The following is a 23,225-nucleotide window of genomic DNA, read 5'->3' as shown; positions in this document are numbered from 1 at the left end:
TTTAAACTTAAAACACATGATTACTTTGTCAGGTTTCAACTTTTCACAGGGAAAGCCAAATGCCAAATATACATCACTCTAAACTCAAAATGCATAGATTTAGAGAGTAAATATTTAATTCTGTGGAATTGGGTATATGCAGTAAGTTGTTTATAATAGTTTATAAAGTCCTATGTGGTCTATGAATGGTTTAAACTATGACATCATCCCTACAAGCTGCTTCCAGGGACAAGACAAAGAATTTTAAATCTTCCCAAAGAAAGCGTGTCATAGGAACAGATAACTTTCTGGAACATTCATTTTATAAAACATGGAGATGGTCTACTTCAAACATAACTGTACTGGGTATCTTCCAGTTGGCCCTCCAGACTTTGTTCTACCTTCTCCCCTGGCCCTAGGCCACATGGGGCTCCCCTGTATGGATCCCACCAATGTGTTACCTCTGGTTGGGTTCAGTCAATGAAAACCACCTGTAGGGTATGGGAGGAAAGGAGAGATGGGTGTTGTGAGTGTTTACTCCCCAGTCTCCCCTCCAGGGGTCCCCACAGGCTGCTTGCACCCCTCTCTCAAAGCCTCAGCAGCACCTGCTGTGGATCCCTCTCCATGCAGCTCCCTTAACTGCTTCCCTGGCCCAGTCAGGCTTGTAGGGGATAAGCTGCCCCACGGACCAGGCCTAGGGTGAGGCACAATTTCTTGGGGTTTCTGTATCCTGCACTCAGTTTGCAAATAGCTTCTTTAGGAAACGCTCCTCCTGGGGCACCTGGATGGCTCAGTCGTTAAGCATCTGCCTCCAGCTCAGGGCGTGATCCTGGGGTCCTGGGATCGAGCCCCGCATCAGGTTCCCCGCTCTGCTGGGAGCCTGCTTCTCCCTCTCCCACTCCCCCTGCTTGTGTTCCCTCTCTCGCTGGCTGTCTCTCTCTGTCTAATAAATAAATAAATAAAATCTTTTTTAAAATAAATAAATAAATAAATAAAATCTTTAAAAAAAGAAAAAAGAAAAAAGCTCCTCCTATTGCCCAGTGTGAGGGGCTATCTGTCCTGTCGTGACCTTGACTGAACGTTGACAGCACAAAGCGCATGGACTGTCACCACATCCCAAAGCAACGAAGTGAAGTAAGCAGGCTGCTCCCCAGGTTTTCAGCTGACGGGAGGGGCCTTCCTCCCTCAGGCAATTGCTGGGCCTCCTTCTTCAGAAATTCTTTCCCAGTGTCCGTGGCATTTAACTACTCATTGTCCCCCTGGATCTTGACTCTGGTGGTTGTCCTACTCTTTGCCAATGTGGCCCAGACTGACCTGTTCCATGTCCTTGCCCTCTGGCCAACTTCTGATCAAGGAGTCGGCACAAGGGGAATGAGACCCGTGCTTCTGACACACATCATGGGGCCGAGGGTCCTGCTGCTCCTGTCCCCTCTCAGCGTGAAGACAGGCCTTTTTTACACTTACCCGTTCGACAACCTCTCCTAATGACACACATCAGTTTCCAACACATTTTGTCACCTGTTCTATTTTTCCCCAATTTTTATTATAAGAATATTCAAACACAAAAAAAGATAAAAGGTGGGCTGATCGATTATCTTTATAACCAGCACCTAGATTCCAGAACTGAGCACAATTTACCACTTTTGTGTATATGTCTATATATGTATTTTGCTCAGCCATTTAAAAAGTAGATTGCAGACATCATGAGGATTGAACCCCTGAATATTTCAGTGTCTAACTCCTAAGAATAAGGGAATTCTCCATATAATCTCAACATTATCAAACCAAAAAAAAAAAGGAAGAAAGAAACTAATTCATAAAGTGATCTAATATCCAGTCTGCATTCAAGCTTCCCCATTCGCCTCCGTAATGGCCTTTATAGCTCTCTCTAGAGGGCCGGGATCCAATCAGCACATCTTGTTCAGTGCTCTGTTACTTGAGGCTCTTTTAATCTGGACACTCCTCCACCTTTTTGTTATGACTGGCTTTTGGGAGAAACCAAACTAATTGTATTATGTCCCACGTTCTGATTTGATGTTTTCCCCTTGTGACGGCGTTTCCCTGGCTCCGTTATCCCCTGTACTCTCTGGAAACAGTAGCTGGAGGCATGATTAGATGCTTACACCTTTGTCAAACGTGATGGTCCATATGTATATTGCACAAGGGAAGGCACGCAGGTGGTCAGGTACTTGTAGTTGTGCTAAATTAGAACGCTCAGCGAACACGCGGTGGAGGGCCGGGAGGCATCGCTCCACTGCAAAGATATTTTTTTCCCTTTGCAAATAACATTGTTTGAAGATACTTTGACACCATTTGAATCTAGTGTTCCCCAGCTTTTTTTCCAAAGATTTTAGCATTGATCATCTTTGACCAGCTCGTCAAAAATAGGTTTGACGTAGGACAAAAATTCTGTGGGATGAATGCATTCAACGTGGCGTATGCTAAGGGTTATGCTCATTACTGTTTATTCTAGAACTAACAGATCTGACCAGGCAGAACATAATGTGGCTGGGAGACCCCGCCTACACACACACACACACGCACACGCACACGCACACGCACACGCAAATGTACTGAAAAAAACAAGCACTAACTCTCGGGAGAACACTGCAGTGCGCTTAGTGGTGCTTTGGCGCAGCCGCCTGGAAGAGGCCGCGCTGAGGTCAGATCCGCGCCGTCTGGCGGCAGCCCCCAAATCTCCCTCATCTAGGAACCTGTCTAACCCACCGTGTCACACTACCTGCTGTATCGCCAAATTTAACCGCTTCCCGCCTGCCGATCCGGAGAGTGTCCGATGTTACACTCGGAGCAGCTGATGTGAAGACCTAACTGCATGAGCGACAGTTGTGCCCATGAACTTTCGACGTTTGTACCAGGCCACCCCCACAGCTCAGCACCCAGCGGCGAGTGAGAGCTCCCTCGTACAAAGAGCAGGCGGCCCTGAAAGGTGCCTTTGGTTGGTTTGGATGTGAGGACTTGGGTGAGGCTCAGCCCCCGAAGCCGTAGAGGGTGCGGCCCTGGCGCTTGAGCGCGTAGACCACGTCCATGGCCGTCACCGTCTTGCGCTTGGCGTGCTCCGTGTAGGTGACGGCGTCCCGGATCACGTTCTCCAGGAACACCTTGAGCACCCCGCGGGTCTCCTCGTAGATGAGGCCGGAGATGCGCTTGACGCCGCCGCGCCGGGCCAGCCGCCGGATGGCGGGCTTGGTGATGCCCTGGATGTTGTCGCGTAGCACCTTGCGGTGGCGCTTGGCGCCCCCCTTGCCCAGGCCCTTCCCGCCCTTGCCGCGGCCACAGTAAGCAGTCACTGGGTATTACAGTCCAAGGACCTTAATACCAGCCCCCAGCAGCCCCTTTTGTAACAATTGTGCAGAACTTTGTGAAAACTAAAACACCAGAAAAGTTAGGAAATCGTTCGGAGTCCTCGCTCCTTGCTTCTACGGCCTCAAATAGACACGGGGTGGGGAGATTTACTGGTATTTAGAAAATAAGAACCTCTAAACACAAGCTTCAGACATGTACACAAAAGAAACGACCTCCTTCATACATACGTACATGTGTTTAAAGATTTATCTTTCCCATATATATTCTTGGGTCGTTGGCCACACTGGAATTTAAACAAGCCCAAATCCCAAGAAACAGAGGAATTTGTAAATCTATTGGGGAGCAACCAGGCCAGGCTTCAGGTTTGGGGTCAGCGAGTGGCCTCTTTCAAACTGTAACATTGAACATGTTTGCTGATCTACCTGATTTTTGGTAGCCTGGCCGTGAGAAGGAAGAGTACTTGTTGGTGAGTTATTAGAAGCAAAATGACCGGCATCTAGTTCATGAACAATGAATTCATATCGCCAGGAACCCTCTGCTTAAACCCAAAGTATTTATAATACAAGACTGAAGAGCATGGAAGGATTCGAAAACATTTCCAATGTAACACTAGTATGCACAGTGTGCTCTATCTATACAAATTAAGCATATATATTTAAACAAAAAGGGTTGCAGAGGAAAAGAATGTAAATTGTCAGGGACTAAGGCCCTGTGCTTCTCATAGGGAGGACAGAAGGTGGAGAGCCCTTTTCCGGGCTTAGTGCGGGGAACACAAGCAAAGCTGTCATGAACTCTAATGAAAAATATGTGAGTTAAGCTAGTTACGTAAGAGCTTAGCTTTAAGAAAATATAAATGATGTCCTTAGAATAAATAGAAATTTTAAATAAGAAGTGATTTTTATTTGGTACTTATGATGTACCAAGTAGTGTTGGGATTAGCCGGCCGGGCACACCATCAGAAAATTTGAGATTAGGAATATCAAATTCTGAAGCTCTATTTACTTTTGAGGTAAGGGTAGCAATATCTAAAACATCACGTACAACATAAATGAATCAAACATCAACCCGATGGACATGTCACCACTAGAACAGCCAGAAGAAAGCAAAAAACTGCTGTTTGTGGTGGGAAAAAATCACATCGATTTCTAAAACAAACCGTGGGATCCCAAGCAATGCAAAGTAGGAATTGCTAAAAAAAAAAATTGTCACAGCTGTTTTGGGGGTTTGTTTTTGTTTTTGTTTTTTTGCCTTGTTATTTTGCAGTAACTGGATTCACAAGAAGTTGCCGCAGTAGTACTTAGAGCCCCTTGAACCAATTTCCACTAATGGTCACATCCCACATAGCTACCGTATATTGCAACATCAAAGCCAGGTAATTGATATGGGCAAAACACTGTTAACTAAACTACAGGCCTTTTCAACTCTCATCGGTTTTACCAGGCACTCATTTGTCTTTGTGTGTGTGTGTAGCCCGATGCAATTTTACCCCACGTATATAGATTCACGTAAATACCACTGCAATGCTGGTACGGCACTTTTCCAACATCACCAAGGAACTCCTTGTTACCCCTTTATATTACATCCATACACGTCTCCCCTGTCCTGTGGCAATCATCAATCTGTTATCCCTCTCTGGCTTTGTCATTTTGAGAATGTTATATAAATGAATAATATAATATGTAACCTTTCGAAAACGACTTTGAGGGGGAGCAAAATATGTGACCCCAAAATGTGCTGCTTTGGCATGTGGATTATTTTGAACTGAAGGCAATCAAGACTCAGCAAACTCAAGAAAAATTTTACCTCTCCTTAACTACCTAAAAAATTTTAGATGGGGGCCCTGGCCCAGAAAGAACGCTATTACCAGAGATAACTTTTTATCTGAAAGGCCTGTCTGTAGGTTGCCCTCTCTCCCTTTGAAGGCCCAGGTCCCTATCTCATTCTTTAGCCCAGGGTGGCATAAAATCTCTACCAACAGACTTATCCTTGGGTCTCACATTCTTATGGGGCTCCCATACACACAGAATTAGATTTGTCTCCTGTTACTCTGTTTTTATATCAATTTACAGCCAAAGAACCTACAAGGGTAGAGGAAAATTTTCCTCCCTAACAGTTTTTTTTCACTAAGCATGATGCCCTTGAGATCCATCCGGGTTGTTGCATGTATCACTAGCCTCCCTTTTTGTTGCTGAGTAGGATTCCACGCATGGATGCATGAAAATTTATTTAACCATTCGTCCATTGAAAGATATTAAGTTGTTTTTAATTAAGGCTATTGCAAATAAAGCTGTTATGAACTTTCAGGTACAACATTTTTGTTTTGTGTCCCCCCCTCACCCCACCCCTGCCAGTTTTGTTTTGTTTTGTTTCCTACTTTCCACCTTAAAATTACTTTTAAGACACAAAAGTACTGCAGTGATGACTGAGAGCCTTATAACCCTTTCAATAGTCACAAAGAAATCACATGGTGTTGCTCTTACCATTTATAAGTTTACTTAAGATTCCAAAATATTGCATCAAGCAACACGTTCAGTTGTTTCCGAAATCTGACTTCTGGGCTCTGTGGCTAAGGATTTATCCCACCAAGAGCCTCCAACGTTTGTCGAAGAAACTGCTGGTATGCCCGTCCTGTGGTTCCTGTTGTGGGACTTGTGTTTTCACTGATGTCCAGAGCTGTTCATATAGTTCCCAAAAAGCGTCCAGTATTTAGTAATCCCCACAGCGAGGGATAAACCCTGGGATGAGGCTAGGAGCTCCCCCCCCGACTCACGTCGGTAAAACCTGACTCACGTCGGTAAAACCTGACTCACGTACAAATCCTCCGAGGCTCTAGGGTTTATCATAGGATTCTGAATTTGTTGGAGGAAACGTTGGGAGCTGTTGCCTCCTTGGTTCTTCGAGGATTAATAACAGGTTATGCACCACCACCTGTGCCAGGGCTGGGTTCTGCCCTAATGACTGACTACACCATGATTCTCACACAACGAAGGTGCAGACGCATGGGGCTCAGTGTTGCGTTTTCCGGTATGAGCGGCCACAAGCTCTGAACTCCTGGTGTGAATATCCTCAGCTACTGGTCCAGGCCCCGCGTTTGGTACAGTCGTGCGGTCCCGCTGTGCCAGGCAGGCTGCTGCCCCCGGGGCTGCTAGTGCTGCTCCCAGCTGAACTCTGGAAATTCTGTGGCACCCAGGCTTGAGGGGCCAGATCTACCTCCAGTACAGAAAGGCTGCCTACCACTACCACAGGGTGGACTGCTCAGTCAAGAAATGGACGGCCACCCAGCTGCTCTCACGCACCTCTCCGCGCGGGCTGCTGAGCTTCAGCGAGCGCACGCCCCAGCAAACACTGTAAACCCCTAGGACGCCTTCTGGGTTGCTCAAGGATCCGTCCTTTTTCCTGTCAGAATGAAATGTGGAAATCCTTGCCTGGATCCCCGGCAAGTTGTCTTAATGACGTGTTAAGACGCCCGTCTAAATGTCTCACTCACGGCCGCCCTCGGAGACTGGCCCTGGCGAGCTGCGGTCCGGTTGACAGCACGCTCTGTAGATTCCCCAAACCAGGAGCTATTGTGGGCAGGACTGATACATTGTAACTTGCCGCACGTTATTGTGCAGTTCAGCTTAAAGTACTCAAAGCCAAGGCGGCCTTATGAGCCCCTTTAAATACACTCAGCCATACAGACGACTCCAAAGAAAAGCCGAGACTTGTCTAACACTCTCTGATGGGGAACACAGCGCAATCGGCCTGAGCACACACTGCCTGCTCACGGTTAGGGTCGCGAGGTTTGGCGAGTGTTCGGGTGGAGGCCGGGATCCGGAAGTGGGCAGCCAGCAAACGCGCACAGGCCGCCACCCCTGGGGGGAGGGGGAATGCGGAGATCCTACTGTGCCGCAGCTCTTCCGCCTGAAATTGTAGGTGGCTCTGAAAAGAGCCTTTGTGTTAAAAGTATGCGTTCCTCCGTGACAACTTACGCCCTCTCTCCGCGGATGCGGCGCGCCAGCTGGATGTCCTTGGGCATGATGGTGACGCGCTTGGCGTGGATGGCGCACAGGTTGGTGTCCTCGAAGAGCCCCACCAGGTAGGCCTCGCACGCCTCCTGCAGCGCCATGACGGCCGAGCTCTGGAAGCGCAGGTCGGTCTTGAAGTCCTGCGCGATCTCGCGCACCAGCCGCTGGAACGGCAGCTTGCGGATCAGCAGCTCGGTGGACTTCTGGTAGCGCCGGATCTCGCGCAGGGCCACCGTGCCGGGCCGGTAGCGGTGCGGCTTCTTGACGCCGCCGGTGGCCGGCGCGCTCTTGCGGGCCGCCTTGGTGGCCAGCTGCTTGCGCGGGGCCTTGCCGCCCGTCGACTTGCGCGCCGTTTGCTTCGTGCGGGCCATAACGAGAGATTGCAAACACGGTTTACAACTGAAAGTGCTTTTGCGCCGACTCTTATTTATAAAGGCAACGTCCTCCTGATTGGTCCGAATCTTCAAATTCCGCGCCGTGAATTAAGTAAGTTGTTGGGCCTTGTGATTGGCTACCAGGACTCACTTTAGAAAGTCTTCTGTTGAAATGTGTTTTCTATCTTCTCACTTAACAGTTCTCAGTCCCTTATCCAGCCTGAATTTTATGTTTACAGTACCTTAATTGGTTTTGTTTTAATACCTTTGTCTGGATTGAATTTGGGAAGAGACGAAAGTGAAAATTTACAGTTCCTGAGCGGTTTCAGAAACTCTGCTCTTGGACGTGATTGACCCAGTCCAGATTCGTCCTTTATCATTTCTCAGAGCTTCTGGCTTTGAAGAAACGTTTTATTTTAGCAATGGAAACACCCTATCCCATAAGTCCGAACACACAAACACTGGCACCTCTTCCAGACGGTGTTTCTACGGAACATAAAAATAGCATCGCTGTGGAAATGTGACGATCCTCTGATTCTTAAAGCTTAAATGTTCTCGACTTTGATCAAACTGGGAATGCCATGGCATAACTTTGAAAATATCTAAATATTTAGCTAATTTTTGTGTTCTCTTTCCTGCGTTTAGTATCCGGGTAACTGCAATTTAGCAGGAAAACAGGGTCATAAATTTATATCAGGTTTTTGTCTCTTTAGGTGGGGATCTAGGCGGACACAAGGCTCATATTGACGCGGCATTTTGCTGTTTTGGAAAATGCTTTTTTCTGATGGAGAAAAGAGTCTAGAGTTGCAGCCACATAAACAGCCAATCAAAAAGAACATTTGAAGCCTCCTTATTTGCATAAAATGTTTCTACTGGCTGATTTGCTCCAATCAGGCATTAAGACAGATTAAGCCGCTATTTGCATACAAGCCATATAAAAGTAGGCCAATCCTCCGCTCAGCTTTCACTCTGTTAGGTTTTGGTGTCAGAGCTTTGTCATGCCTGAGCCATCCAAGTCCGCGCCCGCCCCGAAGAAGGGCTCCAAGAAGGCGGTGACCAAGGCGCAGAAGAAGGACGGCAAGAAGCGCAAGCGCAGCCGCAAGGAGAGCTACTCGGTGTACGTGTACAAGGTGCTGAAGCAGGTGCACCCCGACACCGGCATCTCGTCCAAAGCCATGGGCATCATGAACTCGTTCGTCAACGACATCTTCGAGCGCATCGCGGGCGAGGCGTCGCGCCTGGCGCATTACAACAAGCGCTCGACCATCACGTCCAGGGAGATCCAGACGGCCGTGCGCCTGCTGCTGCCCGGGGAGCTGGCCAAGCACGCCGTGTCCGAGGGCACCAAGGCCGTCACCAAGTACACCAGCTCCAAGTAAACTTGCCAAGTAAGCGTCTTGTTACCCGAACCCAAAGGCTCTTTTCAGAGCCACTCAATTCTTTCACACGAAGAGCTTTTATACTGAACCGTCTTAATATTAGGGAAAAACTGTGCCAAAAGTTAAAATGCCTATTTCCTTCATCTTTACTTTCCCATCCTTGTTTTCTCAGTATCGTGCTTCCCTGGAACATAGATGGCTTTAGCAAGCTTAGAAAAACTTGTTTGAAAACTGAGAAATAAGTTCTAGCTGCTGAACTCTTGGTTTAGGATTTCAGAAAATGAAAAACAACTCAGGCAGAGCTTTTGACAGGGCTTGTAGCTGAGAAATTTTGAGTATACCTCTGGACGTCCTTTATAGACAAGCTTGCCTAGAGAACATACTGTGCCTGATGGGTCTCTGTGAGACTTGTTTAGTGGAAAACAATAGGATACCGTACACCTGATAGCGTGAGAAGCTGATTTCTAGTAAACGGAAGGGTAGACGGGAGACTTTAGTGAAAAGAAAGGATGTCTTTTGAAGAATAACTCAAACTATTATTCTGCAAGTAATAGAGGCATTCAGGCTTCTTTGAAAAAGGTTAAACAGGATTTATAAAAGGAAGGAGAAGGGAAAGAAGCAGCAGCAAACAGCCTGGGAACAATGCCTCCCTTAGGGAAATGTCTTTGGAAGCCAGCAAAGAAGCCAGGCTTGGGTCGTCTTCCCTTAAGAAGATTGATTGGAATCATTAACAATACAATGTCAGCTATAGAATTACAAAATGCCTTGAGATTAATCTCAAGCACTGGACTTCAGTTAGTGTCCTGGCTTTTGACAAAGTCCACCCTTACAGGCACTTCCCTGTTGGGTCATGGGGTGTGGGGCAGGGAGAGTGATGGTTAGTTCAGAGTATTCTAGGATCACAGACCAAATTCTTCCCTAAATGATGTGTTGAGTGGAAGGACTAGGACTCTTGAGTTTATTTGTTCATGTATTGAGAGCCTATTAAGTTTCAGAAAGTGACAGGTACTTGGGAAAGATCAGTGAGCAGGTTAGAAACCATTCTTGACCTCACAGGGCTCCCGTCTAGAATGGACATTTAAATAATAACCGCACTGACTAACAGAAGGGATAAGCCTCTGTCTGAAGATCACTTTAGCATTGCCAAAAGCTGAATGGATTTAATCTTGAGAAGCAATTCTGGAAGGAAGGTGGAGTAAGAGACTATGTTGAAGAAAGAGGAGACAGCAAGAGGGAGAGAAGAATCGACTGCAGAAAAAGACACCCAGAGTTTGTATTTACGGACTGTAGTTAACAACAGGGGCTATATAGTTATACTTTCATCTAGCCGTGTCTCATTTTTGCTTCACAAGGATTTTGCAGAAGTGCTAGTGGTGTGCCTTACTAAAACATAAGATCCGATCTTACTGAAATGCAGAAAGGAAAGCCAGCATAGCAAATCTGGTCCATTAATCCTCTTAAGGACTGTCTTTTATGTACGCCTGTGAGTTAGTATTAGATACCCTTGGAAATGACCGACAACCTAAAATAGTCACTGGTTAAACTAGATGAAAGTCGATTTCTCATGTACAGGTACGTAGCTCAGGCCTGGAATGGGGCCCCGCTCTCCTGAGGGAACTCTCTCTCTCTGTGTAACGTGTGTTTTCTCTATTATTTGAGAATATTCTGAAATACATTCTGCTATTAAATTCTGCTATGGAGGACCAAGACAACACCAACAAATTGGATGGCTGAAACTCTAAGAAATGTTAAGTAGGTGATTCCTAAGTAAGAAACTTCTAAGAAGTGTTCAATAGGTAAGCGGGGAATTTTATGAAATGTAGATATAATTCAAAAGCTGTATTTACCAAAAATCATAAATCAGTTGCCCAGAAGACATGTTACACATGGAAAAAGCAAGCAGAGCTCACATGTTACACGAAGATAGGAAGAGAGGAAAGGACCGAGGAGCGCCAAATGTTTGTGAGACACTAAATGTTGATGAGGTACTCAGTATTTATGCAATTTTAAATTGTCCCGCCATTTGGTGACTTCCTTATTAGCCGCATCTGCCCTCTACAGACAACACCCACATAACTGTCCGGCTGCTGGGATGTCACTGTCAGCCTGCCCTGGAGGCCATGCGCCTCAGAAATGGCTGCCTCGCAGTGTATTTGAAAGTACTACAAACTAGACTAACATGTAAGTGATTTCCTACCTTGTAGTCTAAGATGTCTGCTCCAGCTACATCTGGTTCACCTTCCATCCTGAAGGAGGGAGGAAAGGGTAAAGAAGCACCCTCACCATTTACTGAAATCCCGAGAATGGCGTCTCTCTGCCTTTGCTAACAGAAGGTTGACCACACGTAGTCACAGCCACACTAGCTACCAGCGAAGCCGGGGAGTTTAATTAATACCTAGAAAGGAAACCCATTTCAGGGGACAGCTGTGTGGCAGTCCCTACCCAGCTCATATAAGTACAAAATTCCTACTTAAATAGGTAATTATAAATTATAAATATTATAAATAAGACAAGAGGGAAACTGATGAGTTCTTACACCTACAGGAGGCCATTTCCCAGCTCCATGACCTTAGGCATTACGCAGAGCCACTCTGTGGATGTACTCTTTCTTCTGAAAAATTATGACAGTGATTATTTAGAACCTCAAATCTTACTTTTTATTTTAAATGAATTATCACACAATTAATACTCTTTCCTTAAGTACTGGTGTCTTTGAATCAGGCTGGCAGTCCTCCATGAGATTAACACGCGTCTCTTCCTGCCCTTGCCTTTTAGATCACCAGAGAAGTTGGGTGTGCTCAGGAACCTGGTGTCATACTTTTTAAAAATATTAAAAACATGTGAATTAATGTGGAGTTTACCTAGAAACTCCAGCTTGAGAAAACAAGAAAACCCTGGTTCTAGTTGGTCGTCAGACCTGTGGCCGTGACACTGAGTATGCCCCCAACTTAGGATCTGTTTCGTCATCACGGTAGCTTCCCTGTGGAATGATCTCGAATGATCTTCCTGCCTCTGCTCACTGGCGTCTAAGCGGTGAAGTCTTCCCCACCCACTCTGTTTAAAACTACAACCCTCCACCACCCATCGCTCCCACTCCCTGGCAGTCCTTAATCCTCTTGGCCTGTTTTCTTAATCTCTTTACCTACCAACATACTGTATTTGGGTTTTTTTTGTTTATTTCCTGTCTCCCACAATGAGAACATCCGTGAGCTCCACACAGGGAACTTTCCCCATGTTCCTCACTGCCCTATTTCTGGCACCTAGAACAATGTGGCACACATAGTAGGTAATCAAGAAGTTTTTGATGGATGGATGGATAAAGTAAAACTAAATTATGCAAGTAACAAACCACGGCCCTCCATTCTCTAGCCCCGGAGATAAAAGTCCATGACTGACCTATTGAAATGAGCCGCTGTATGAAGTAGTTCACCTCGCTGTGCTTCCGGTTCTTCAACATCGTATTTGGGCTAACGGTGCCTAACCCCTAGTTATCCTGTGGATTAAATAAAACGATCTATGTAGGCACCAAATGACACTTTTGAACTAATGAAGTCACGGCTCTTTTACCTACACAATTCCCACGGCAGGTGTCATTAACACCTCTCTTGGACAAATGACCTAACAGACACTGAGCTGCCACCCAGAGCTTGCAGCTGGCCGTCGGAGGGCTTAGATTCCGCCAGAAACACCGCTGCTGACTGAAGTGCAGGTGCGGAGCTCACCCCCGTTTAGGATACGAAGAATCTCTTGCGTGGACCCTGAAGATATTCGCATTTGTTATCCTGAATTTGCAATCCGAGTAAACGGAGAGTGTCGCCTGAGGGTAAACTGGCAAAAAAAAAAAAAAAAAGAAAAAGAAAAAAGAAACAACAATAAAAAACAACTAGTGAATTTGAAATACTGGGATATGAATTACATTTAACCCCTAACTTTCAGCGATTTTCTCTTTTCTCTCTAACTATGAAATGCTAAAGGTCAGCTTCCATTTTCAAGGTCTGGATAGCACAAAGCATGAAGAAAACTGGGCCCTAAATTTTGTACTGGAGTCCGACGGAGACTACCTAAATATAAAGCTGAACTGCTTATATGAGAAACAGTCACAGAAATTCCTGTGTTCGACTCCTCTCAAGGCCTTACATCTCGGAGCCCCTGTCTACTTGAGCCGGCTTCTCTTTGTTTCTCTGCCTTCATCTCCCTGGATTGTGCCCTGCCCACGGCAGGAAGCCGCCTGGCCCTCAGCACTCCCTTCTCCTCTCCACGCGTCTCCGCTGTTACAGTATCCTCTTAGTGCCATCTTCACAGGTGGCCATATCTAAATCTCAACTCCCCATCACTCTCTAACTCTACCTTTATTTTTCTCCTAACATACTACACATGGTATCTATCTGATTTATTGTCTGGATATTGTCTGGATTGTCTGATTGTCTGGATGGTTCTCTGAGTATATTCCCAATGCACAGAACAGCAACCAGCACATTGTAAACTCTCAACAAATATATGTGGAGTAAATAAAATTTTTAAGTTCACCCAGGTTAAGAATGTTTGTTGGGGGAATCGTCATGGCATCAGAATTAGGTTTTAAAGTGGTGGACGTGTTTTAAAATACTGAAAGCAAAAATGATACCATTTTCTTTACAATTATCAAGGCAAGGGGGAGGAAGAGACACAGTTAAAACATATTTGGCTAGTGTTGATAATGTGGAAGCTGGATGCAGGGTACATAGAGTTTATGAAACTAATATTTCTACTTTCATATATTCTGAAATATCACATAATAAAAAGGTTTTTAAAAATGAAAAGAATAGCTACGGGGAAAAGGAAAGATAAATTGATAAATAAATAATGGCCATGGAGAAAAACCAGGTGGATACCCAAACAGGACTTTGTGCCCAATGGGAAGATAGACAGGTCTCGAAAGATTATCTGCCAGGAAGTCCAGAAGGTTCTTCTTTGTAGCATTCCTTAAAACCTGGCATTGTCAATCGCCCAAAGCAGGTCCACCTGTCATCACAGACTCCCATGAGCCCCATCCTCGGAAATTACTACAAAAGTCAGATACTGTTTGATTCATTGCAGAGATTTAACAGTCCTCGAGCAAGCCTGAAAAGCCTCTTTTGGAGAGCAGGACATTCTGAAAGCAAGCCAAAAGGAAGCCTGATTCTACAGATAAATCTTTGCTAAACCTGGAGTCAGGAGCTAATCACAAGATTGGAAGTTATGTAGCATCTGCTCTCGACCCTAGTGACCTGTTGGAAGGACCTGAGTTTTCATTACTATTGCCTGGGATCACCCCGACAGACTCCAATTAAAATGCTACTGACTGGACCCCAGGCAAAGATATTTTTTATAAAACGTCCAATTGTCTGTAATGTGCACTCAATATTGAGATCACTGATCTCCATTAAGTCAAACTATCTTCCCAGGTTCCTCTTATGTGCAATTAATTTAGAAAACATTTAATTCTGTGACATAAACATGCTGTTTACAAATGCTGATTCCTGGTGAGAGTTCACAGGCTGCTTTCTTGATGAGACCAAAAATATATTTTTTTATTGGCTTCTTAAACTACTGTTAGTGTCAACCAACCACCTGAGGTGAACGTGGAACAAGGTAGATTCTGACTAGGCCTGCGTGGGGTCTGACAACCTTCATCTCTAGCAAGCTCCCAAATGATGTCCAAGGCATTGGTGGGCAGACACTTTGAGTCAGACTGTAGAAGCCATCATGACCAGTAAGCTCATTCAAAATCCTGATTATTTAAAAGCCAACTATCAGCCTGCATTCCTGTGTAAAAGGTTGTTTTACAGGAAAGCTAAAACTCTCACTTAACTAGAAATGGGAATTGAGCAAATTGAGGTTTCAGACATGGAAAGGCAATCAGACATGTTCACATAGCTGAGCTGCTTTTTCACCTGTTGTTGCGTAAACGTACCCCCTTTACAAGAGGTAAGTAGCAAATGCAAAGCCACCTTCACGCAAGTTCAACCCTTTGTGGTTAAAGGACCTCACCTTCCACACGTGCCCAGATAACTTACAATAACCTGCGATTGCAAACCACCTTAAAGTGGCTCATTCCCTTCCCAGGTCAAAGCGACCCTCAGAGGAAGATCTTTACATAGTTTCTTCGGAGCCAGAAGTTACTATCTTCAGGCAACTCGTGCATGTAATCTACCCAACTCATGTTCAAGGGGGAAGGGTTTAGGTCACAGCTGAAAGCTCAGGAAAAACGGTTTCACAATTCCAGAACCAAATGCCATCTACCAAGCTTCCCTTCAACTCCCTTAAATTTCGGGAACGAATTTCAGAGAATCTCCAAAGGCATTAATCTCGAGACTGCTTGAGGAGGCCTGTATTACAGCAACTTTACAGACAAAGTGGGTGGCTCTTAGAAGAGCCTTTGAGTTATTTGGACCAGTAGTGGAAATGAAAGCTTTACGCCCTCTCCCCGCGGATGCGGCGCGCCAGCTGGATGTCCTTGGGCATGATGGTGACGCGCTTGGCGTGGATGGCGCACAGGTTGGTGTCCTCGAAGAGCCCCACCAGGTAGGCCTCGCACGCCTCCTGCAGCGCCATGACGGCCGAGCTCTGGAAGCGCAGGTCGGTCTTGAAGTCCTGCGCGATCTCGCGCACCAGCCGCTGGAACGGCAGCTTGCGGATCAGCAGCTCGGTGGACTTCTGGTAGCGCCGGATCTCGCGCAGGGCCACCGTGCCGGGCCGGTAGCGGTGCGGCTTCTTGACGCCGCCGGTGGCCGGCGCGCTCTTGCGGGCCGCCTTGGTGGCCAGCTGCTTGCGCGGGGCCTTGCCACCCGTCGACTTGCGCGCCGTCTGCTTCGTGCGAGCCATCTCAAAGGAAATAGGGTAAAGAAGCCAAACTGAAAAATAAGCATGAAGACGTTGCCTTTATATATACTCAGAAGCCTTCCGATTGGTCTTGCATTTTTCAAAAGTCCCGCGCAATAAAACCATTGGCTAAACAGTGAACGACGTGATTGGTGGATTACTACAGACTTGGATTGGATGAATTAGTCAACATTCCAATCCCCTGTCTCTGTTGTACTCAGCGATCCAAGAAGTTAACTTAGTAATATTCTGCTTCAACTCATCTCAAATTCTTAGAAATCACCTGGGGATTGGGGAAGATGCCAATTCTGGAGACCACGTAATGGGGCCTAAGAGACCGAGGGTCACGCTTTCAGAACAAACTTACGGATATTTTTTCTCAGATGGTCACTTCTACTGAACTGAGCTTTGAGTGGTCTGGACTGCCCCTTCCTATCTGCACTCGAAAACCGCAGGTGAAACGCCTGGCCCAGAGACGACGGGCGATCAGTGTGCAACAAGTGGTGAATGACTTCCTTATGATGGTCAGACAGTATTAGCTTTATTCAATTCGGCTTTGAAACAGCCCGCGCCGACTTCCGGTCCTACAGTTCTGCTGTTTTTAATGTCTTAAGGAATTGCAGAACCCCTTCCACAGCGGTTCATTTAATTACCCCCTTACTTCTGGATTTCCCTACTCTAGGTGTTTTACTTGCTAAACACGATTAAAGGAACACGGAGTCAACCTGTCATCTAGAGACAAGGTTTTGTAAACGTCACCGTAACTGTTACTAGCTTCCCCTCACCTACATCAAACCCTTCCATACCGTACTGAGGTTTTCCTCTAAGTCCCGTTTCGTTGGGCACATTTCAAAATAACGTTAAACAGCCAATATAAATCGCAGTTAAGTATCGTTTCATTACTCAGAGACTATAACCGTTTATAGAAAAGCAGAATTTAAAATTTGTTACAAGCTTTTTTTATGTGAAAACGTGGACGGCTCTGAAAAGAGCCTTTGGGAAAAAAAGGTTTTAACTGCACACACCGGTACTCAGATTCACTTGCCCTTGGCCTTGTGGTGGCTCTCAGTCTTCTTGGGCAGCAGCACGGCCTGGATGTTGGGCAGGACGCCGCCCTGCGCGATGGTGACTTTGCCCAGCAGCTTGTTGAGCTCCTCGTCGTTGCGGATGGCCAGCTGCAGGTGGCGCGGGATGATGCGCGTCTTCTTGTTGTCGCGGGCCGCGTTGCCCGCCAGCTCCAGGATCTCGGCCGTCAGGTACTCCAGCACGGCCGCCAGGTACACGGGCGCGCCGGCCCCGACCCGCTCGGCGTAGTTGCCCTTCCGGAGCAGGCGGTGCACACGGCCCACCGGGAACTGGAGGCCGGCCCGCGAGGAGCGCGTCTTGGCCTTGGCGCGAGCCTTGCCACCCTGCTTGCCGCGTCCAGACATAGTTAGCGTACTAACTGCGCCAAAACTCAAAAAGAATCGAGCTCTCCACAAGGCCAGAAGCTTAACGATTATAGTCTGCGGTGGTCTGGTAAAGCAGCCTATGCCGATGGCCGAACACAAATTTCAGCCAATCAAGAGGCATATGCAAAACAACAACGCTCCTAATTTACATAGGGCGTTTACAGTTGCAAGGTCAAATTATGTAAGGGGTTGAAATAAGGGGACGAGCCAATGAGAGTTTAGCATAAACAAGGAGCCTATCAGGGATTAAGACACTGAAGAGACCAATCAGAAATCGTAATTCTGCAATCCCTAATTTGCATACTCATCAAATAAATAGGACAGCGTTTGGTCGTGGGCGTACATCTTTGGTTTTCTTTTGGGTATATTATTTCGTTGCAATGCCTGAACCAGCCAAGTCGGCTCCGGCCCCGAAGAAGGGCTCCAAGAAGGCGGTGACCAAGGCGCAGAAGAAGGACGGCAAGAAGCGCAAGCGCAGCCGCAAGGAGAGCTACTCGGTGTACGTGTACAAGGTGCTGAAGCAGGTGCACCCCGACACCGGCATCTCGTCCAAAGCCATGGGCATTATGAACTCGTTCGTCAACGACATCTTCGAGCGCATCGCGGGCGAGGCGTCGCGCCTGGCGCATTACAACAAGCGCTCGACCATCACGTCCAGGGAGATCCAGACGGCCGTGCGCCTGCTGCTGCCCGGGGAGCTGGCCAAGCACGCCGTGTCCGAGGGCACCAAGGCCGTCACCAAGTACACCAGCTCCAAGTAAATCTGTCCCTCGGAACAGCACCAACGATTTCAGGCTCTTTTAAGAGCCACCCACATTGTCGCTTAAAGAGCTGAAACTTTACAAGCTTGGTGAAAATAGTTAGAACCATTGTAATATTTAATTTGTTGAGCATAATAACAATCTGGGGGCACAAATTGCTTCCGGCATGATAACAATCACCAAAGAGTAAATCTGTAAGCAATTGGACTATAGTGCATTCTGCTTATCTGTTCCGGTAGCTAGCTACTGAGGGCAATATACCTAGGGTGCCCCCACCTCAATAGACTATTCATTTTGTCCTCTCCCACTACTTCTGAATCGGGAGTAATTAGGGGAAAACAGTCCTGATTTTGAGTAGCCCTAAATCAAAGCAAGTGAGAGAAGTAAGCATTCTTGATAAAATGAAACTACCTTTTTTTTTTTTTAACTTGCTTTGAGCTAACTAGTGGCAACAGCGGCATCTAATGGAGTCATGTACCCTCTACAACTTGGGTTTCTAAACGACAGCGGGTCTCTGCCAGTCTCAAACCCACGTCCTCCCAATTCCATGAAGTTCTTCACTGCAAGTTTTAACGTAGCTAAATATTGCTCTTGGCAAGGTCAAGAACTCATCCACTGGTTTTCTACCCTGTTTAATACACAAGGGGTTAAAAGACACTGTCTACAACTGGATAACATGAGGGGTAAGGAAGCAAGTGAAAGTCTCCATCTTTAATTCGGGGTGGGGGGTGGTGAAGAGATAGGGATCTGCCTCAATCTGTCAGCCTCTTAACTCTTCAGCCCCAAGGAGTCCCAGAGTTCTCCCTAAACCTCTCCGTGTCCTGAATGATCTTGTCCTCAGTCACGTCTTCATTTCCTGGGATTTTAAGGGAGAGGAGTTAAAAGGAATTAACATTCATGTGCTTGTCCTTCGCATGATTTCAGCCTACAATCACAGTCATACGAAATGGAATCTCCCATTTGACAAGTGAATGACCTGAGGAATTAAGGTTAAGCAGCCCCTTACATAAATAAATAAAAGTGGGATCTGAATCCCTATCTAAGGACTATTTCCACACTATTCGATTTTTCTCAAGCTATAGAGGCCAGTTGCAATCATAAGAATGGGGTAACAGGCTCAGAGAGAAAATTGAGCATTAGAATAAAACAAAAGCAAAACTGACCAGGTGATAACGCTTGTCCTTTGATGCACAGCAATTCCTAAACCAGCCAAAGTACGTAGCGACACACGGAAGCTAAGGATCAGCCGGCGGCGAATTCAACTTTTCTGAGCGATGTGCTGTAGATGGAAAACCATGTGCATTGGCCATGTATAACTGAGCTCAGAAATCTGTTTCTGCTTACTAGCTACATGTCTTTATCTGCAGATACCTACATAGTAGATTTCTGTGAGCATTAATATAAGTGATGTGGGAAGCAAAGAAAAAATTAAATTTCCTTACTTCCTACAGCTCATTGACAAATCCTTGAAACAGCTTCCTCTGGGAGCTCAGCTGCCTGGATGTTAATACTTTGCTAAGGGCAAAAGGCAATCTTAAGCTTAACATTATTCCAACCCCTCGGGATCCTGTGAGTCTACTTTAACATATAAAAATTCCCTTGAAAACTTCCTTTAACTCTACCCCCACCAAGATATCTGTTAGCAATCATCCTCCAAGCATATGATCCACTGTTACACATCTAAAGAGTCTCATGACTGAGTTTTTATTAAGTAGTAATAAATGAGCTTTTCCTAACAATACCTAGCTCTCTCAAGGTCCTAAAAACCTTGTTTCCAAAATACCTTGGAGGCTTGTGCTATCCCTAACTCCCTCCCAACTTGAAAGCATATAATGGGCCACTTTTCATGGCCCCAGTGCAGCTCTTTCTGCCCACAGGTCCTGTCCCCGTGCTTTAATAAAACCACCTTTTTGCACCAAAGACGTCTAAAGAATTCTTTCTTGGCCATCGGCTCTAAACCCCAACCATTTCCTATATAAGTAACTCAATTTTGTAATGGGGCTTGTGAAGAAGATTCTCTAAGCCCCACATGTAATGAAGGCATTCACTTCTTGCTCCCCAAAGCTAATTTTAAGTACATTTGAAAATAGTACATGAAAAGAGATATACAAATGTGGCTTAAGGAGGAATCCCTTAGGACACGATACAGTCCTGGCAACCTATTTCAATGCTAAATTTGCGCCAATTTCTTAAACCTTCTGTGAGCATTTCTTTACCTCTCAAATGGGAATAATAATTAGTAACTACCACATGCTGCATGATCAGTAAAAGAATACAGTAAAGCATTGAGGACAGTACCTACACGGAGGAAAGTCTTCCAAAATATTAGCTGTCCCTTAAAACCTCTGGTTGAAGTGTTAGGGAAGGTGCCCTTAGTCCTGCCCATATTAGAATCTGAGTCTTGAGGCTTTGAGCAAGGCAGTAGGCCACAAAGCCTACCAGCAAGTGACACTAGTTAGGGTTCCTTGTCTGGCGGTGTGAACAATATAACTCCCTTCTAACAGTCTACACCCCTCCTTTGAACATTTCTTTACCCTGAACTCTTTTGAGAACAACTTGGGGCCTGTGGCTATGGGACTTCCCTGTCACTGCCTGCCAATTCAAGCAACATGCGACTCATTTCCCAGGGACTTCCCCATGTCTCACTAGTACTAAGGGTACCTCATTTAACAGTAAGTTGGGCTATATGGAAGGGACCCTGGAAATTCACACAAGAGTTGCTTAGGAACTTTTTATTCCTGTTTTGTTCCCATGCCTCCAGTTCTCTTTGCCAAACCTCGCTGTAGTGTCTGGCCAGAATGAGGAGTCATCTTCAGGAAAACAACTGCACTTTTAAAGCTAGAATAGAATCACGAAATTGCCGTCCATAATCATTCCCAGACTAGGGAAAGCTAGGGTCACCCTAAAGATTGCTGTGGTGTTGCCAGCAACTTAGAAGATGGCTATCAATCTCACTTCGTAAAAGAACTATCCTTTTATACACTCAAAGGAAATTCAAATAACCTCAAAATAAGAAATTTATACCAAATAAATGACCCACAGTCGATAAACATTATGTGCAAAATATAAACCTTTATCATAGTAAATCACTGGGATTTGGGGATTGTTTATCACAGCATAACTAGCCTAAACAGATCAACATAGTATTATATTGCATCTAGTTCCTGGGAATTGCTTTATTCAGGGAACAATGAGTTGCTATGTTATCACATGTGGCTAAAGCTCATGTTTTCAGAGCCGTGTTAGATTGGAAGGTTATGCCTGATTATGTCACAATCCATCCATCTATTGGTTGACATTTGCTTTGTTGGTTGCCTTAAAAAAATTTATAGGATGCTCTGTTGGAATATAAAATATTAAGTAGAAATTTCATCGTGTGGATTACTTCATAATATTCTATTAATAACATACATGTGGATTACTTATAATGATAAAATATAAGGCTTAATACAGGAAGTGAGTAGTAGATATATTTATAGGGCAAATAGGAAATCTGCTTTAACCCTGCCCCCCTCTCTGATTAGCTGAGGTGATTCAGACACTTTTTTCAATGTTGAAATGAGGGACTTGAACAAATCGGCGGTTTCCAAATGCTCGTCTGATTACTATTAGTCCGGTGCCAGTTTTCTCTATTCTCTATTTTCCCTACTCTTTGTAAAAGTGAGAAAAATAATGCCAGTGCAGTAAATTTTCCTTAATATTAAAAGTTATATTAAAGGATAATTTTCATGGTTTTAATCCTGTCAATTCCTCACAAATGTATTGTGTTCTAAAAGGTATAAAAACTGCCTGCCTCGGTCATTTATGTCTGTCTCATTATGGGGCCTCTGCACGCAGGTAATAAACCTTTGTATTTTTTTTTCTCCTGTTCATGTCTCATGTAAATTTTAGTCCAGCCGGAAGACCTTGAAGGAAGAGGACTACTTCCCCCCCTACACTTAGTAATTTGGGGTGAAATATCCTGATCCCTATATGTACACGTTAAAATATTACTCATCTGGTAACATCGACCTTATCTACTTGAGGTTTTCAAACTGTCAGAGAATTTAGGGGCCATGCTAAACACTTGTCAGGTCTCCACGCGAGTGCATTTCCCCCAGTGCCTTCCGGACGACGCAGCGGGCGGGAAGAGCCCGCCCCAACCGGGGGCGGGCGGGGGGGGCGGGGCGGCCCTTCGGCGGGAACCAGTCTTTGTTCCCCGCCGCCCCGCCGCTGGGCGCGCTCTTTGTCCCTCGCCCGCCCCGCCATCTTGGGAACAGGAGCCGGGCGGGGAACACTCACCCGCTACCTGCCGGCCGGGGATCCCACTTTCTAGTGCTCAGGAACCAAGCGAGCACGATTTCTAACTCGGAAGTGCTCGAGAACAGAGGCGGCTCCTTGAGAAAGCAGATAACGCCACGTGAGCGGCTCTGCGGACATAAAGCGCTCAGGTGGCCAAAGTCTAAACAGATCCGGCTGCCGCAAAGCAACAACCACACGGCCGAAGGATGCGATTAACTCCCGGAGTTCCAAAGCCGTCAGATTAAAAAAGTGACTCGCGCCAAGCAGTAACCGCAATCATAATGAACCCATTTGTAACCTAAACGCTCAAACGAGAACCAAAACTTATTAAAGTAAGTGGCGAGTGATGCACTCTTTCATGAGATGTGGGCGGCCCTGAAAAGGGCCTTTGTGTTTGGAAATACGGTGGGTGGTGGATGCTCAGCCCCCGAAGCCGTAGAGGGTGCGGCCCTGGCGCTTGAGAGCGTAGACCACGTCCATGGCCGTGACCGTCTTGCGCTTGGCGTGCTCCGTGTAGGTAACGGCGTCCCGGATCACGTTCTCCAGGAACACCTTGAGCACCCCGCGGGTCTCCTCGTAGATGAGGCCGGAGATGCGCTTGACGCCGCCGCGCCGGGCCAGCCGCCGGATGGCGGGCTTGGTGATGCCCTGGATGTTGTCGCGCAGCACCTTGCGGTGGCGCTTGGCGCCCCCCTTGCCCAGGCCCTTCCCGCCCTTGCCACGACCAGACATAGCTGCAGAACCAAAAAGATTTGCGAAAAAAGTAAGAAAGCCGTTGAGACAACCTCCTTATATGTGCGGATTGCGGACCTAATTGAGGACTGGAAGC

General features: G+C 46.2%; 6 protein-coding genes across 6 annotated transcripts; 2 read left to right on the top strand and 4 right to left on the bottom strand.

Moving 5' to 3' along the window:
* Positions 1-2,966: 2,966 nt before the first annotated feature.
* Positions 2,967-5,452, bottom strand: LOC125283576 (histone H4-like). The gene is made up of 2 exons (XM_048225756.1): positions 5,386-5,452; positions 2,967-3,286 (listed from the first exon to the last, which is right to left on the bottom strand). The coding sequence occupies exons 1-2, from the start codon at positions 5,450-5,452 to the stop codon at positions 2,967-2,969; spliced, it is 387 nt and encodes a 128-aa protein (XP_048081713.1).
* Positions 5,453-5,729: 277 nt separating this feature from the next.
* LOC113264299 (uncharacterized) lies at positions 5,730-15,906 on the bottom strand. The gene is made up of 3 exons (XM_026511231.4): positions 15,499-15,906; positions 8,687-8,792; positions 5,730-7,791 (listed from the first exon to the last, which is right to left on the bottom strand). Exons 1-3 carry the CDS (start codon positions 15,904-15,906, stop codon positions 7,271-7,273), a joined length of 1,035 nt encoding a protein of 344 aa, XP_026367016.2. The 3' UTR covers positions 5,730-7,270.
* On the top strand, positions 7,479-12,925 carry LOC113264288 (histone H2B type 1-N). The gene is made up of 2 exons (XM_044388656.3): positions 7,479-7,796; positions 8,398-12,925. Exon 2 carries the CDS (start codon positions 8,683-8,685, stop codon positions 9,061-9,063), a length of 381 nt encoding a protein of 126 aa, XP_044244591.1. The 5' UTR covers positions 7,479-7,796; positions 8,398-8,682; the 3' UTR covers positions 9,064-12,925.
* A 1,034-nt stretch (positions 15,907-16,940) lies between the features above and the next one.
* On the bottom strand, positions 16,941-17,385 carry LOC113264275 (histone H2A type 1). The gene has a single exon (XM_026511200.4). It carries the CDS (start codon positions 17,331-17,333, stop codon positions 16,941-16,943), a length of 393 nt encoding a protein of 130 aa, XP_026366985.2. The 5' UTR covers positions 17,334-17,385.
* A 303-nt stretch (positions 17,386-17,688) lies between these two features.
* On the top strand, positions 17,689-18,170 carry LOC113264289 (histone H2B type 1-C/E/F/G/I). The gene has a single exon (XM_026511218.4). It carries the CDS (start codon positions 17,735-17,737, stop codon positions 18,113-18,115), a length of 381 nt encoding a protein of 126 aa, XP_026367003.1. The 5' UTR covers positions 17,689-17,734; the 3' UTR covers positions 18,116-18,170.
* Positions 18,171-22,747: 4,577 nt separating this feature from the next.
* On the bottom strand, positions 22,748-23,169 carry LOC125283541 (histone H4). Its single transcript, XM_048225556.2, has one exon. It carries the CDS (start codon positions 23,126-23,128, stop codon positions 22,817-22,819), a length of 312 nt encoding a protein of 103 aa, XP_048081513.1. The 5' UTR covers positions 23,129-23,169; the 3' UTR covers positions 22,748-22,816.
* Between the last annotated feature and the right edge of the window lie 56 nt (positions 23,170-23,225).

The sequence above is a fragment of the Ursus arctos genome, unplaced genomic scaffold, assembly GCF_023065955.2.
Source record: "Ursus arctos isolate Adak ecotype North America unplaced genomic scaffold, UrsArc2.0 scaffold_31, whole genome shotgun sequence".
NCBI classification, from domain to species: Eukaryota; Metazoa; Chordata; class Mammalia; order Carnivora; family Ursidae; genus Ursus; species Ursus arctos.
Note: the sequence above shows the minus strand (reverse complement) of the source record. Positions and strands in the feature narration are given on the sequence as shown.